This window comes from Geotrypetes seraphini, chromosome 1, assembly GCF_902459505.1.
Source record: "Geotrypetes seraphini chromosome 1, aGeoSer1.1, whole genome shotgun sequence".
NCBI classification, from domain to species: Eukaryota; Metazoa; Chordata; class Amphibia; order Gymnophiona; family Dermophiidae; genus Geotrypetes; species Geotrypetes seraphini.
The window spans coordinates 57,382,817-57,400,485 of record NC_047084.1 but is presented as its reverse complement, the minus strand read 5'-3'; the positions used below and the strand labels follow the sequence as shown (position 1 = coordinate 57,400,485).

The following is a 17,669-nucleotide window of genomic DNA, read 5'->3' as shown; positions in this document are numbered from 1 at the left end:
TTCATCAAAGAGGTCATTGCCTTCACAAGGAATATTAGCCTGACGATCCTGAAGATTAAGGTCCATATCAATGGTGTGAAGCCAGGCCAGGTGACACATCACTACTGAGAAAGCAGTGACCCTGGAAGAAAGTTCAAAGGCATCGTAAGATGACTGGAGAAGATGTAGTCGGAGTTGCATCAAGGTAGCACCGAGCTCCAAAAACTCCACATGTCTATGTTCATCCAAGTTCTTCATAAAACTTGGAAGATGGTCAATCAAAAACTTCAAATAAGTTGTGAAGATGAAATTGTAATTTAGAACTTTAGAGGCCATCATGGAATTCTGGTAAAGGCGATGGCCAAACTTGTCCATGGTCTTACCCTCTCTTCCAGGAGGTACTGTGGCATATATTATCGAAGGATGGGTCCTCTTTAATGAAGATTCCACAAGAAGGGATTGGTGAGATAACTGTGAATTCTCAAATCCCTTGCAATGTAGTGTTCTATACCTCGATTCCAATTTACCTGGAACAGCAGGTATAGCATAAGGAATCTCTACATTTCTTTTGAAAGTTTGAGACAAAAGCCTATTAAGAGGAAGCTTGAGGGACTGTGAAGGAGGCTGAGGCAGATGCATTTCCTCTAAATACTCCTTAGAATATTTAATTTCCAGGTCGTCAGCCATTTGATGAAGAAAGGAGGAAAAAGATAATTGATCTGCTAGAGCCTGGCCTCGAGGACTCGATGACCTCGAGGCGCCTCAAGTGGAGAAGGAAGGCGAAGTCACTCTAGAGTACTGGTAACCCAAAGAATACACAGACTTCGAGGAGGCATTAAAATGAGCTGAGTTCTCGGGGTCTGGAAGTAAAGACCTCGGTCAAGGGGTTGGAGGCCTCGAAGAGCTGGAAGGTCTGGATTGAGGCCTGGACGAGGAAAGCTTTTCTGTGGAAGACCTGTGCCTAGATGGATGCCTCGATGAGGGCCTCGATCTAAGACGAGAGTGCTGCCTGGAAGTAGGTCTCGGTTGAAATCGAGGAAAGGTCACCCTATGCCTGGAAACGGGAAGTGCAGCTGGTGAATTAATAGGGCTAGAAGCTGTAGATCGACATTTAAGTGCTTGAAGTTGAAGAGTAGCACAGAATGGGCATGACTTCGGACTATGGACAGGACCGAAACACTTAAGACACCAGCGGTGTGGGTCTGTGAGGGAAATCGCACGCTGGCACTGGCTACACTTCTTGAAGCCTGTTACTGGTTGGGACATAGAAGGGAAGATAGCCGCTGCGAAGTCGAAGCCCACAGGCTGCGGGCAAGCGGTCTGCCCTGCCAGTCAGTCAACAAAAAAAATAAAGTCTCTCTTTTTTTTAAACAGAAAATAAAGAAATTAGCACAGCGATTTGCAAATGAACTAACACAAACCGCGGTAAAGAGAAGGCACAAAGCAATGAAGTTTCACAAAGAGCGTCAAAGATAAGACTTCTTAGTTCCGCGGAAAACTGAGGAGACTCACCCTGTGCTGGGCGGGAAGGCACTCGCACGGCAGACTCAAAACTTCTACGTTTCTACAAGCAAGTCTGCCTGCGAGGCTGTCCGCATCCGGGCTCCGTGGATGACTTCACCCACATGTGAGAATAGGCTGCCTGCTTGTTCTGGGATAAATAGATATATACAGTATAGTACTCCTGGTGGAATTATGCATAACAACAAACAGATCCAACAAAGTCTGCAGTACAGTAGGCAAGAGCAAAAAACAAGAAAAAACTGCAGATCAAAATGTACAAGATGCAGGCTATGTTTATTTGTACCAAATATTAATGCAGTTACTGATATCACCTTACTATAAACCAAGGGACCCAACAAGGTCCGTGTTTCGGAGAACACACCTTCTTCAGGGGTCCATGGTTGTTGAGATTTAAGATAAGCCGCAATGAGAATGGTATAAAACAAAAGCCTGTGTGAATGAAATGCAAGCTACTTTGGATCCAAGTGAGCTGAAGGAGAGCAGTGATAAGAACATAAGAATTGCCATACTGGGACAGACCAAAAGGTCCATCAAGACCAGTATCCTGTTTTCAACAGTGGTCAACCCAGGTCTAAGTAGTAAAACAGATTTCATGCTGCTTATCCTAGGAATAAGCAGTGTATGTTAAATAAGGTAGGCATTTTCAAATGCATTTTCTTCATCTACTAGAAATGCCTTCTCCTTCAAGCATGTGGCTTTTCCTCATCAGAGGACTTCAGGGGCTATCATTGGCTCCTGGGCCATGAACTGAAGAACACTGGCCTAAAGGCTATATTCTTCTTTTGGGCTTAAGTCCTATCTTTTACTAGTATATGAAATATGTCTTTGTTTCTTTGATATGCAACATGCGCTGTTATTCAGTTACCTCAAATATTCTGCCTATGTTTGCAAATCTGTTAATAAGAACATAAGAACTGCCATCTCCGGATCAGACCTTCGGTCCATCAAGTCCGGCGATCCGCACACGCGGAGGCCCTGCCAGGTGTACACCTGGCGTAATTTATAGTCCACCATATCCTTATATGCCTCTCTTAAGGAGATATGCATCTAGTTTGCTCTTGAAGCCTAGGACGGTTGATTCCGCAATAATCTCCTCTGGGAGGGCATTCCAGGTGTCAACCACTCTCTGAGTGAAGCAGAACTTCCTGACATTAGTCCTGAACCTGTCCCCCCATAGCTTCATTACATGTCCTCTAGTCCGTGTCAAATTGGACAATGTAAATAATCTCTGCTCTATTTTGTCGATTCCTTTCAGTATTTTGAAGGTCTCGATCATATCCCCACGCAGTCTCCTTTTCTCAAGGGAGAACAATCCTAGTGTTATAAGTCTGTCCTCGTATTCCAGTTTCTCCATACCCTTCACCAGTTTTGTTGCTCGTCTCTGCACCCTCTCCAGCAGTTTTATATCCTTCTTTAGGTAAGGAGACCAATGTTGGACGCAGTATTCCAAGTGTGGTCTGACCATTGCCCTATAAAGCGGCATTATAACTTTCTCCGATCTACTCGAGATTCCTTTCTTTATCATGCCCAACATTCTATTTGCCTTCTTTGCCGCTGCCGCGCATTGTGCCGACGGCTTCAGGGTCCTATCTATCAGTACACCCAGGTCCTTTTCTTGTTCACTCTTCCCCAGAGTTGCACCTGACATTGTATACTCGTATTCCTTATTCTTATTGCCTAAATGCATTACCTTGCATTTCTCCACATTGAACTTCATCAGCCATTTCTCCGCCCATGTTTCTAACCGACACAAGTCACTCTGGAGTTTCTCTCTATCCTCCTGCGATCTGATCGCCCGGCATAGTTTTGTATCGTCTGCAAACTTGATGATCTCACTGGATGTTCCTTCCTCCAGGTCATTGATATAAATATTAAAAAGGATCGGCCCAAGTACCGAGCCCTGGGGTACACCACTAGTCACTTTCTCCCAGTCGGAGAACTTCCCATTTATGCCCACTCTCTGCTTTCGGTTTTCCAGCCATTTGCCTATCCATCTTTGTATATCCCCCTCTATGCCATGGCTTTGTAGTTTCCTGAGAAGTCTTTCGTGTGGAACTTTGTCGAACGCTTTCTGGAAGTCCAAGTATATTATGTCCACCGGCTTCCCACTATCAATTTGCTCGTTCACGGTCTCAAAAAATTGGAGTAAATTCGTCAAACATGATTTCCCTTTCCTGAATCCATGTTGACTGGGTTTCATCAAGTCGTGTGCGTCCAAGTGCCGGACTATGCTATCCTTGATCAGTGCTTCAACCATCTTGCCGGGGACAGACGTAAGACTCACAGGTCTATAGTTGCCCGGTTCCCCTCTCGATCCTTTTTTGAAAATTGGGGTGACGTTCGCTATCCTCCAGTCGTCCGGTATCTGTCCAGTTCTGATTGTCAGGTTTGCAAGTTTTTGCAATAACTCTCCGATTTCAACCTTCAATTCCTTTAAGACTCTCGGGTGAATTCCATCCGGTCCAGGGGATTTGTCACTTTTAAGTTTGTCGATCTGATAGTATATCTGGTCTAAGTCCACTTCAACTGTGGTGAGGCTGTCTTCTATTTCTCCTGCAAACACTTTCTCCGCTTCAGGTATTGTTGAGGTGTCCTCCTTCGTAAAGACGGACGCAAAGAAGGAATTTAGTTTGTCTGCGATTTGTTTATCTTCCTTGATGTACCCTTTTCTTCCCTGGTCGTCCAGGGGTCCCACTGCCTCTTTTGCAGGTTTTTTCCCTTTCACGTATCTAAAGAAGGGCTTGAAGTTTTTGGCCTCCTGGGCTATTTTTTCCTCATATTCCTATTTTGCATCCCTCACCGCCTTGTGACATTTCTTCTGATCATCTTTATGTTTGTTCCAGGCTTCGGTTGTCTTTATGCATTTCCATTTTTTGAAAGAGTCCTTCTTTTCTTTTATGGCTTCCTTCACCTTTATGGTAAGCCATGCCGGTTCTCTTTTGCTCTTTGTTCTCCGATCTTTGGAAATCCTCGGAATGTAGAGATCTTGTGCTTTTGTGATAGTATTTTTCAGTAGGGACCATGCCTGATGTACCGTTTCGAGTTTGTCCATGTTGGAACCATAAGGTTGCTGCAAAGTCAAACTCTTATGATATGCAGGCCCTCAGTTTTTCTTGAGATTCCTATGCTCTAGCCAGGTTTTAATCCATGTGAGAATTTCACCCTCGATTCCATGGCTCGCAATTTTCCGAAGTAATCATTCATGTGACACCTTGTCGAACGCCTTCTGAAAATCCAGATATACAATGTCGACCGGGTCACCCTTGTCTATCTGCCTGTTTACTCCCTAGAAGAAGTGCAGCAAGTGCCTTTGCTGAAACCGTGCTGGCTGGTCCTCATCAGACCGTGTCCGTCAAGGTGATCAATGATGCGGTCCTTTATTAGTGCTTCTACCATCTTTCCCGGTACCAAGGTCAGACTCACCGGTCTATAGTTTCCCGGGTCTCCCCTCAAACCTTTTTTGAAGATCGGCGTAACATTCGCCACCTTCCAGTCTTCCGGAATCTTTCCCGATTTGATCAACAGATTGGCTATTAGTTGAAGCAGTTCAGCTATGGTCCCTTTCAGTTCCTTGATGACCCACGGATGGATGCCATCCGGTCCTGGGGATTTATTGCTCTTAAGCCTATTAATTTGCCTGCATACCTCTTCTAGACTGACCGTCAACCCTGTCAGTTTCCCGTCTTCGTTTCCAGCATATAACCTGATGGATTCCGTTATGCTGTGTATATCCTCTTCAGTAAATACAGAAAAAAATACAGTAAATACAGAAAAAAAATGTGTTCAGTTTGTCGGCGATTGCTTTGTCCTCCTTTAGCACTCTCTTTATTCCATGGTCATCCAACAGTCCCACCACTTCCTTCGTGGGTTGTTTCCCCTTAATAAAGGGGATGGAACTCCTCTCGTATGAGGAAAGACTAAAACGGTTAGGGCTCTTCAGCTTGGAAAAGAGACGGCTGAGAGGAGATATGATTGAAGTCTACAAAATCCTGAGTGTAGTAGAACCGGTATAAGTGGATCGATTTTTCACTCCTTCAAAAATTACAAAGACTAGGGGACACTCGATGAAGTTACAAGGAAATACTTTTAAAAGCAACAGGAGGAAGTTTTTTTTTTCATTCAGAGAATAGTTAAGCTTGGAACGTGTTGCCAGAGGATGTGGTAAGAGCGAATAGAGTAGCTGGTTTTAAGAAAGGTTTGGACAAGTTTCTGTTATTGAGAAAGACATGGGGGAAGCCACTGTTTGCCCTGAATCAGTAGTATGGAATATTTCTACTCCTTGGGTTTTGGCCAGGTACTAGTGATCTGGATTGGCCACCGTGAAAACGGGCTACTGGGCTTGATGGACCATTGGTCTGACCCAGTAAGGCTATTCTTATGTTCTTATGATAAATACTATGCAGTTCTGCAAAATTGTAGGCAAATAACCTGTAAAACCTTTGTTTGGCAACATAGGTATACCTATTCTTGAACCATGACTACCTTACAAAGATGAAAATGTGGTGTCTCAGAAGTTACAGACCAGGCAATGTGCAAAGAGGCTCGTGCTAAGCATGTAAGAGACCTCCCATCTCTAGAAGAGAATTACCTGATCAGTTAACCAAGGACTTAAATTTCTGGGAAGGGCCTGCAAGGGTCAGTAAGCACTGACTCAGGCCATACATTCAGATGAGAAAGCACCTCCTTCAGATAGTATTAATGAACATTCACTAATATCAGCAGATGCAAATCAAGCACCACAGTCCAAGAAGGAGGCCATTCACCCGTCTATTATTACAGAAGCAACAACTCCTCCATCACCGACTTAGCTAGCATAACAGCTGTGACTAATGAGGCTGTCCAAAAGGACCATATTATTAACAAATATGGAACAGTTATTTGCAAATGACACACAGAATAGAAAACCAAGCCCTAAGTGAAAGCAATGTCAGTGGGTAGCACAGTAACAAAAGATGATGCACTTCCACACATAATCCAATAACAAAATAATCCAAATTTTATTGCAGATCCTCAAACATATGCAAACAGACCCAACATGGCCCATGTTTTGGAAGAAAACTGTCTGCCTTAGGGTTAGAAATTGATTCTCGCAGTTTAATCTCATGCCAATGAAAGTATATGATATGCATTATCATAAGGAAACCAATAATTGCCAGTCTAAGATGACATAAACAAACGTCTTATGCCAATGGTGATAGGAAAGCATGATGAAACTAAAAACCATGTCTGGTCTATTTACATATGTATGAGGATCTGTAATAAACTTTGGATTATCATATCACTGGATTCTGTGTGGAAGACCATTTTCCTTCTCTACTTTGCAATCCATTGGCAGTTATCTGCAAGCCAACTGATTAAAAACAGTGCTAAATTAATAGACTTTTAGGTCAACATGGCTCAGCATGTGATTATATGATTTAGCATGTTGAAAAGGTTAATACTGTTTATTGTAAATTACTGAAAGGGAAAGGGAAATATATACTGGGTCTTGTCCTTCCAGCAACTAGAGAGGGCACAGGATACTCTGGTCAGAAAGCAGCCTCAAGAATATAGTCACTTCTTGCTACAGTTGCTGATGTTAGAATCTTCTTAATTAAAAAAAGCAGCTATACTGCATCTGCAGTCCAGTGTTTTTTATTTGACAAAATGAAACAGTCAGGAAAAATCAGGGTGATTCTTGTTATACCTGCTTTACAATCAAGAAAAAGAAAGGAATATTATTCTGTGTAAGATAATATTCAGAAAGTAAATCTAAGATCAAATGTCAACAAAATAGATAAATGATAGATTAGACTGAAGAAAACTACAGCATGATTGCTGAAACATCGGATTTCCTTACCTGGATGTGGCACAACCTGGGCAGTCACAAAGATCCGATATAGAGGCAGATTCATATCACTTACGATGTTGTTTGATTGCTGGTTTAATCAAGTATTAACAATAAATGTGACTATAAAATTAAAAATATCACTCTTCCATGACTGTATCTACCCTACTTGTGATGCCATATATTTGATCATGACGGAGTGCAACCTGCACAGAGTGGCAGGTGTGGCTCTGGCCCTCTTAATGGGCAGACTAAATGGAAAACATCTATTGTTGTCCTGCATGATGCTTTTCCTTCACAATTTAATTCTGTGTTCCAATACCATTGTCACAATCAAGCCCCTACTTAAGAAGTACACACTGTGACTTACCTTTTAAATGGAATGTTGCATTCACTTCTGTATCAGCTTTAAAAAAGCAGGTATAATTTCCCATATGGCTGCTGTCTTCGATATGAAATCTACAAAAAAAATTAAAGATACTACTACCACTTTCCCATTCTAAATCAACCACTGAGAAGTCGTTAAAATAATGTTTTCTAAATATGAACATAAAGGAAAACTCCGATGCCCCACCCCCTAGAACAGTGCTTTTCAGTCCTCTCTTAGAGGCATGCTTGTCCATTTGGGTTTTCGGGATTACCATAATGAAAATGAAAGAGAGAATTGTTGCCAGTGACGGGTTTCCAATATATACAACTTTATCTCATATGTACTCATTGTGGGCACCCTGGAAGCCAGGAGAGGAGTACTATCCTGAAGGATAGGAGAGGAGTACCTCTCCTGAAGGAATGAAGGTAAAAGGGTATGTATAAAGAGGTCATGTGCACACTTTAAACCACATTTAGGGCATGCAGTCTTATACAAGGGCATTTCCATGGCTAAAGTACTGCTTTATGTGCAGAAATTCCTTAGAAAATAACTGTTTCCGTGTCACATAAATATGAGGTGTGTACTATATTTGATGCAATACTTCCCTCATTATGTAAATTAAAAACAAACAAACAAACACATTTTCTAGTAAACACTGTACACATGATTAAGATCTTTACAAGTCTACAGACCAGGAAAGTGAGTCACTCACTTACTTATAAAGAGTTTGCCAAGGATGTCCTGTTTTATTGATGTAAGATCTAGTGTTATTGATTTCTTTGTCATCGTGCTTCCAAGATACTTCAATTGCTGATTTGCTCCCCAACTCAACTGACAGTGTGCATAAGAGTTCCACAGTAGTGGGGTTGTCTATTATGACAGTTTTCTCTAATGCAGCAGAGATCTCTTTTGGATAAAGGAAAAAAAAAAAAGGTGAATGTTACAGTAACCAACACAGCTACTTGATTTATTACTGAAATGTACCAAATTTGAAATACCTTGTAAACTAAATTGTACTGTACACTGTTTACAGCAGTATAAGAGAGTTTCATCTTTTATATCTAGAACAGTCATAAAGCTATAATTTTAGATGGCGATTTGCAAAATGTCCACTTTGCTATAAAGTCCATGGGAACATTTTACCCAGGGTCCTTTAAAGGACAAATATCCCATAGATAAAGTACCCTGGGCAGATTTGCACTTTCTTCCAGATAATTCTGATGAGTCCCTGAATAAATTCATGTAAACCGTTCTGAGCTCCCTTGGGAGAACAGTATAGAAAACTGAATGAAATAAATGGAAAAAGTATGGCCACAGCTTTAAAGCTCCAAATGTACCTGTGTTGTTGTCACCCCTGACCTAACCCCACCCCAGCAATAATTTTAATACACCCATGTGGGATCCCTACGAGGGTCAAGATAAGGAAATTGGATCATTAGGGCATAGACAGGGGGTGGGTAAACAGAGTGGGCAGACTTGATGGGCTGTAGCCCTTTTCTGCCGTCATCTTCTATGTTTCTATATTTCATGGAAATGGAGTGAAGGAGTTGCCTAATGGTTTACCCTTATATGGAAAGCTAACCTCTAGTGGTAGTAACACTATCCTGGATTTGCAGGTAGTCTGGATGGAGACTAACAAATAAGGGAAAAATTCTCTTATATGGCAAACTAACCTGGTCCTGTGCATGCAGAGTCATGTGCTGCCATTTTTCAAAATGAGTTGAGGAGCTGGAGTAGGAGGGTAACCTAGAGACCAGGGATATGAATATTTTAAGCTGGGGGAAAAGAGTCAGGGAGGGAGGTGCCACTATATTCCAGGGAATACTTTCTTGATGTTGGAGAAGGTCGGGGGAGGGGGGGTTTGAGTTGGGCTGGGGGGGGCAAAATGGGAGCCACTAGACTGCCAAGAATTTTTATTTTTAATTTCAGGAACATGGATTTAGATCAGGGGAAGGATGAGGCCACTAGACAACCAGGAATTTCAGAGGGGGGGGAGGCACATCAGAGGTGCACATCAGGAGGGGTTGATGCAGAAAGTAAGTCAGATTGAGGGGGCTGGAGATTTTGCAGGTGACTTTTCTTAAAGTGTTCCTGTCAGTACATGAGCAGGGCCAATGCAAACCAGTAAACATGAAAAGCATATCGGGGGGAGGGGGGCACACACACAAAAAGCTACCATAAGCCATGCCTAGATCAGTGTACCTAGCTGATCTAGATGCCTAACTTGATTTTTTTTTTTTTTAATCTGGCTTAATTGGCGCAGATAATTAAAGAACCATTAAAAATCGATTAAAAATGAATTAGCTGGTAGGCTCCTACAACTTCAATGTAGGCATCTGCATTGAGGCACCTACCAGCTAGTAGGTATAGTTAGGGGCAGATTCAGGGCAGAGTTTGAGTATAGACTGAGTTAGGCACCAGTATTTTAAGCCAAAAAGTCTCTGAGTTAATATACCGGCACTTAAGCTGTTCATGCCTACCAGTGCCTAAGCCAATTTAGGTGCCACTAAGCGCGATTCTACAAACAGCGTCTAACTCTTAACTCCTACTCACTGATGTCAGATCCCTATATCCACTGTATCATTTCCTCTACCATAATCTCCCCAACCCTGAAATGTCCTGTTTAAATTAGATTGTAAGCTCTTCTGAGAAGGGACTGTCTATTGCAGGGGTGCCCAACACGTCGATCGCGATCGACAGGTTGCTCGCTCAGGCGACCCCGGTCGATCGCAGAGCGGGTTCCCTTCTTCCCTTCTCTTTTTTCCCTCCTGACTGGCCTGCTCCTGAATTCTGCTGCTGCCTTGGCTGCTCAACATTTAAAAAAAAAAAAAAAAAACCGGCTTGGAGAATTTATGCTCCGGGGGCTAACGTGTGCTTGTACCGGCTTCCCTTCTCTTCCCTCTGAAACTGGAAGTTATGTCCAGGGGGGGGGGGGGGAGAGAAGGGAAGCCGGCACGTACATTTTAGAGCCCCATTCGCGGGTTAAAGCGGGAGACAGGTCCGTGAAGCTTGCGATTTGTTCTTCTTGCTGCCAGGTCCTGCCTACTTTCTGTTTCCTCAAAGGCAGGACCCGGCAGCATTTCTCCCAATAGGTTGATCTTGGGCCGATCAGCCTTCCTCTCCCCGACGTCAATTCTGCCGTCGGAGAGGAAGTTCTGGCCAGCGGAACTTCCTCTCTGTCGGCAAAATTGACGTCGGGGAGAGGAATGCTGGTGGGCCCGAAGCAAGGAGAGCTTGGCCGGCGGCGGGTGGCTTTGGGGGCCTGTTATTCGATGGCAGTGGCAGTGGCTTGGGGGAGGGCAGGGAGGGAGAAAGAGGGCAGGCAGGGAGACAGAAGGAAGGAAGAGAAACAGAAAAAAAGAAAGGGGGCATGAAGAGGGAAAGAAAGAGAGGGCAGGAAGAGAAGAAGAAAACATTGGGGGGGGGGGGAATGAGGTCAGGAGGAGAGGAAGCATACAGGCTAAAATAAGGGAAGAAAGATTGGATGCACAGTCAGAAGAAGAAAGTGCAATCAGAGACTCATTAAATCACCAGACAAGGTAGGAAAAATGATTTTATTTTAAATTTAGTGATCAAAATGTGTCTGAATTTATATCTGCTCTCTATATTTTACAATATGGTCCCCTTTTACTAAACCGCAATAGAGGTTTTTAGCGCAGGGAGCCTATGAGCGTCGAGAGCAGCGCTGGGCATTCAGCGCAGCTCCCTGCGCTAAAAACTGCTATCGTGGTTTAGTAAAAAGGGAGGGGGTGGGTATTTGTCTATTTTTGTATGGTTGTTACTGAGGTGACAGTGCATAGAGTCATCTGCTTTGCCTCTTTGAAAAAACCCCGGAATAGGAATGATAATTAACAATTCTATGCGTACAGTGTGCGTTGTGCTTTTTTAAAAATTTTATTGTTGGTAGATCATTTTGACTTGGTCATTTTAAAAGTAGCTCGCAAGCCCAAAAAGTGTGGGCACCCCTGGTCTATTGTATCTTAAAATGTACAGCGTTGCGTACACATTTCAGCTCTTTAGAAATAATAAATAGTAGTAGTAATACCTATGATTGGCATGCAGTAGGTGCTGTTTTCCTAGGTGCCTACCAAGTTAGGCGCTGTTTATAGAATATGGCCCTTAGTGACTTATGCATGTAATTACAGAATATCACTTTATCATGCACAGAACATAAGAATTGCTGCTGCTAGGTCAGACCAGTGGTCCATTATGCCCAGCAGTCTGCTCACACAGCGGCCCTTAGGTCAAAGACCAGTGCCCTGAGACTAGCTTTAGCTTTACCTGCGTATGTTCTGGTTCAGCAGGAACTTGTCTAACTTTATCTCGAATCCCTGGAGCGTGTTTTCCCCTATAACAGCCTCCAGAAGAGTGTTCCAGTTTTCCACCACTCTCTGGGTGAAGAACTTCCTTATGTTTGTACGGAATCTATCACCTTGGAGAGGGTGAACAACCCATCTCTATCTACTAAGTCTGTTTCTTTCATTATCTTGAATGTTTCGATCATGTCCTCTCTCAGCCTCCTCTTTTCAAGGGAGAAGAGGCCCAGTTTCTCTAACCTCTCGCAGTACGGCAACTTCTCCAGCCCCTTAACCATTTTAGTCGCTCTTCTCTGGATCCTTTCGAGTAGTACCGTGTCCTTCTTCATGTATGGTTACCAGTGCTGAACGCAGTATTCCAGGTAGGGGCGTACCAAGGCCCGGTACAGCGGCATGATAACCTTTTCCGATCTGCTCGTGATCCCCTTCTTAATCATTCCTAACATTCTGTTTGCCCTTTTCGCAGCCGCCACACTTTGCGCGGATGGCTTCATCGACTTGTCGACCAGTACTCCCAGATCTCTTTCCTGGGGGCGTCTCTCTGAGTACTGCACCAGACTTTCCTGGGGGTCTCTCCGAGTACCACATACATGCACAACTGGTGCCTAACTTTAAGTACCATGTTATAGAACTAGGGGGTATACGATTTATTAAAAAACTGACTATTTTATGTAAATAGGTGTAGGAACATAGGACTGAAGATGGAGCTGGGGCAGAACTTTGGTTCCCCTGAACAAAAAGGCATTCTGCTGCCCCTGGGAAAGGGAGGGGAAAGAAATGGTGCTAGACAAGTTGGGGGGAGGCTGGAGGAGGGAAAAGAGAAAGAAGATGCTGGATGAATGACAGTGAACCAGAAACCTTAGCACCGGCTCTGTGTTTGAGTAGAGAGTTGCGCGGGGACAGAAATCCCGCCTGTCCCCACCAGTATCCTGCCCATCCCCGCCAGAATCTCCTCCGTCTCCGCTTGTCCCCACGAGGAATCTCTTCCGTCCCCCCCCCATAAAAATTACAGGGGTGTACAGAATGCTTTCTTCTTAGACATAAATTTAATAGACTCTGGGGTCCACTGCTTCAATATGCTGATTCACCATATGTTAACTGATCTGTGACTTTACACTCTGAGAGTCATACTTCATTACCCCCTTTGACATTATCACTTACAACTTATAGCTGACAATTCTACCTTTAGTTCCTCTTAGTGGTGGTTATTATACACGAATGTGGTGTATTCTTTTTGATTGATTGTATACAGATGTCACATCATTACTATTGTACTAGCATCATGATCTGTTATTTCTCCCTTTTCTTATTTCCCCCCCCCCCCTCTTTTGCGGATATGGAATGTTGAGTTATCGCTGCCTAGTTTTTGGGCGTGGGCTCGTGTATTTACTGTTTTCCAGAGCAAGTATTATTGTCAGGATTGCCTGTTGCATATTTGTATTGTTTTATACTTTTGTTATGCAAAACTTTCAATAAAACATACTGAACTTAAAAAAAAAAAGACATATATCAAAAAGTTGTTCTTGGAAAGGCTTTTATGATTATAATATGTATGCTTAAAGAAATAGAATTTAAGACTGCTGAATTTTCTCACTGCTTCAGGGGACAACCTCTGATGCAGTTCACTATTTTCAGCGCTACCTTCTTTCTTATTTCTGTCATTTTCTTACCAGTCATTTTTTATTCTCCTGTACCTGGGGATCTGAGAGGGGTTGGGGGTGGGGGTTGGTGGCTGATTGTTGTATGCATGAGGGTGGGGGAGTGAATGTTGATGAGTGGTTGTTGTATGCATGAGGGTGAGGGAGTGAATGTTGGTAAGATGAGTGGTTGTGAGTGAGTAGTGTATTGGACATTTGAGGGTGTATCTAGGGGCTAAAATAAAAAGGTGGAAGCACGCTGAGGTTTACAGTATGTTCGTTCTCACTGTTTCTTCGGTTGTTGACTGGACCATGTGTTGCTTGTTCTCTTCTCTCTTGCCTTTGGGGATGGTTCGGTTATATCTGATCTGATATATCTTTGTACACAAATTTAGGCAGGAGGAGGGACCCGGCAGAGAGGAAGGCCTGAGTGTGACTTTGTGAAGTGAAGGCTGCTGTTGATGCCGGCCCTTGAGGAGTTTGCTCAGTGGAGCATGACCGTACCATGCTGACCCCCCCCCCCACACACACACACACTGTTTGTAGTATGCCACTGGTACTTCAGAAATTTTTATTAAGTTGGTACCTGCTCTAGAGCACACTGTATGATGCCCAGTCTCTCTCGTGCTCCTGTGCTGCATAGCCACAGTGAATGGTGGCAGGCTGCCTTGAGTCACGATCCTTGAAAGCTCTCCATCAAAGAGCTCTACAAGGAAGTGCTCCTGATTGGCTATCAAACTCCAGCTTTGTCTCCCTGATTGGTGGATGTACGGCAATCAGCAACTAGTTTCTTGAGCGATCAAACTTGAGGGAACATTAGGTAGGCCTCATGGGAACCCTGGACCAGCATCCATCACCATAGGAGTCCCTTGGACCTGGGGGGATCCCCACGATCCCTGTTCCCTTGCAGACCTCTATGTGTGAGACACTGACCGCTCACACAGTGAAAGGAACAGGGACATTTTGAAATGGGCAAGCAGATTACTGTACTGCTGTGATTTTAATGTGACAATAACGTAAACAAACTGCTTACAGCATTTTGCAGTATTTTATGGTTGCTAAACTTACACTGACTAGAAGCTTTCTGTATTGGCAAAAGAGGAGAGATTAGAAATATCACATAGAATGAGAACAGAGAACGAGCTTTAAGTTTTAGATAATTTAATAGTGTGTTAAGCACTACATTATTGAAGGATTAAATGAAAATTGTTTGCATTCATAATACTGGAATACTTTTGTATTTTTACACTGCATAAGATTAATTTACAAGAAAAAAAAACCTAAAACTATATGACAGACTCAAAAAGACATGTTGACACATGCATAATCTTTTTTAAATAGTTGAACTTTATTTTATATCTTATTACACTAGAGCTGCCAAATCCTGAGGTGGCAGGTTTCCATGGCAATTCAGATTTCCTCTTGGGAACTTGGCCTGTTTAAGGTTAAACAAGCTCAGGCCCACACAGACAGAAAACAGCTCCCATCTGATACCACCTTGGAGAAAGTTGTGTGGTGTGGCAGAGAAAAGCAGATAAGAAACAAACTGGAGTGCTGGAGAAACAGAGACAAAGGAGCAAGACAAAGGATTGAGTTACAGAGGAGAAAGAGATACAATAGAAAATGAGTAAAAATGGGCTCAAAGTGGGCGTGAGAAGAGGATAAAACAGCTCAAAGGGAGTAAGAAAGGTCCAGAAGAGGCAAGCAAAAGGGGTTGTGAGAAGTCTGGGAGGCTTTAAAAAAGTGAAGTAAATGAAGAACTGGAGGGGGAAAATATGAGTGAGAGATGGAGAAAAGAAGTTTGCTCTACCAACGGGGAAAGCGTCTCAGAGGTCTCAGTAGGAGATACGCTAGCCTCCAGCGACCACAACATAGTATGGTTCAACCTTAGGAAAGACTTCGCACGCATGGAAGATTTCATCCATCGGACGCTGCAGTACCAAGCGGAGACCGATGATGTAGAAGCTAAGTGGTTAACACTGAAATCAACCATACATAAAGCAACTAGCCGCTTCATAAAATCAGTAAATAAATGACAAAGAAACAATAAACCCCAATGGTTCACCGCGGAGATCTCGCACCTCATTAAGGAGAAGAAAAAAGCGTTTCTATCCTACAAGCGCACGGAGAAAAGAGAGGCAGAGGTAGAATATAGGACCAGGTCTACAGCGGTCAAAATGGCAGTTAGGGAGGCAAAACTTCGAGTGGAAGAAATTCTGGCAAAAAACATTAAAAAGGGGGACAAATCCTTCTTCAGGTATATTAGTGACAGAAAAAGGAATACAGACGGGATAGTATGCCTTAGAAGACCGGACGGAAGTTACGTGGAAGCAGATTCCGATAAAGCCGAACTACTGAATGAATACTTCTGCTCAGTCTTCACCTGTGAGGCACCGGGACACGGTCCGCAGTTGAAGGTAACACAAAGCACAGAAGACCCGTTTCAGAATTTTGAGTTCACACCAGGTGAAGTTTACAGTGAACTGGCAAGACTCAAGGTGAACAAAGCCATGGGACCAGACAATTTGCACCCAAGAGTGTTCAGAGAATTGAGCGATGTCCTGGCGAAACCGTTGGCTGAGCTATTCAATCTCTCCCTAAGTAAGGGGAAAGTTCCCCTGGACTGGAAATTAGCTAATGTCGTTCCTCTGCATAAAAAGGGTTGCAGGGCAGAGGGTGCGAATTATAGACCGGTGAGTCTCACATCAATAGTGTGCAAACTCATGGAAACACTAATTAAAAGCAAATTGGACACGGTCTTGAATGAAGGGAATCTTCGGGATCCCAGTCAGCATGGATTCACCAAGGGTAGGTCCTGCCAATCCAATCTCATCAGCTTCTTTGACTGGGTAACAAGAAAGTTGGACTTGGGAGAGTCTTTGGACATCGTGTACCTGGACTTCAGTAAAGCTTTTGACAGTGTCCCATACCGCAGGCTGTTAAGCAAGATGGAATCGATGGGGTTAGGAGAGACACTAACTGCATGGGTCAATGATTGGCTGAGTGGCAGACTTCAGAGGGTGGTGGTTAATGGTACCCTCTCTAAAACATCGGAGTTGACCAGTGGAGTGCCGCAGGGCTCGGTCCTGGGTCCACTCCTTTTCAACATATTCATAGGGGATCTGACTCAAGGGCTTCAAGGTAAAATAACACTATTCGCCGATGACGCCAAATTATGTAATATAGTAAGTGAATGCAGTTTACAGAATTATATGGCGCAGGACCTGCTTACATTGGAAAGTTGGTCCTCAACCTGGCAGCTAGGCTTCAATGCTAAGAAATGTAAGGTCATTCACCTCGGAAGCGGAAATCCATGCAGGACGTACTTCTTGAACGGAGAAACTTTAACTAGGACTTCAGCAGAACGAGATTTAGGAGTAATCATCAGTGCAGACATGAAAACTGCCAATCAAGTGGAGAAGGCTTCATCTAAGGCAAGGCAGATATTGGGTTGTATCAATAGAAGTTTCGTCAGCCGAAAGCCTGAAGTCATAATGCCGTTGTACAGGGCCATGGTGAGACCTCATCTGGAGTACTGTGTGCAATTCTGAAGGCCACATTACAGTAAAGATGTATGCAGAATTGAATCGGTTCAGCGGACGGCCACCAGGATGATCTCGGGGCTCAAGGGTCTCGCGTATGAAGAGAGACTGAACAAATTGCAGCTCTACACTCTCGAGGAACGTAGGGAGGGGAGACATGATCGAAACATTAAGTACCTCACGGGACGTGTCGAAGTGGAAGATGATATTTTCTTTCTCATGGGACCCTCGGCCACAAGAGGGCACCCGCTCAAACTCAGGGGCGGAAAATTTCATGGCGACACCAGAAAGTATTTCTTCACAGAGAGAGTGGTTGATCATTGGAACAAGCTTCCAGTGCAGGTGATCCAGGCAGACAGCATGCCAGACTTTAAGAATAAATGGGATACCCATGTAGGATCCCTACGAGGGTCAAGATAAGAAAATTGGGTCATTAGGGCATAGACAGGGGGTGGGTAAGCAGAGTGGGCAGAC

The 17,669-nt window shown here is 43.6% G+C and overlaps 1 protein-coding gene across 1 annotated transcript in view; it reads right to left on the bottom strand.

Annotated features, from left to right (window-relative positions):
* EMB (embigin) overlaps positions 1 to 17,669 on the bottom strand; it is a 66,789-nt gene that overhangs the window by 30,782 nt on the left and 18,338 nt on the right. Inside the window, exons 3-4 of the mRNA XM_033931594.1 lie at positions 8,417 to 8,606; positions 7,701 to 7,789 (exon numbers count right to left, since the gene is read on the bottom strand). Coding sequence (XP_033787485.1) covers positions 7,701 to 7,789; positions 8,417 to 8,606 — 279 coding nt within the window. The remainder of the gene's footprint in view (positions 1 to 7,700; positions 7,790 to 8,416; positions 8,607 to 17,669) is intronic.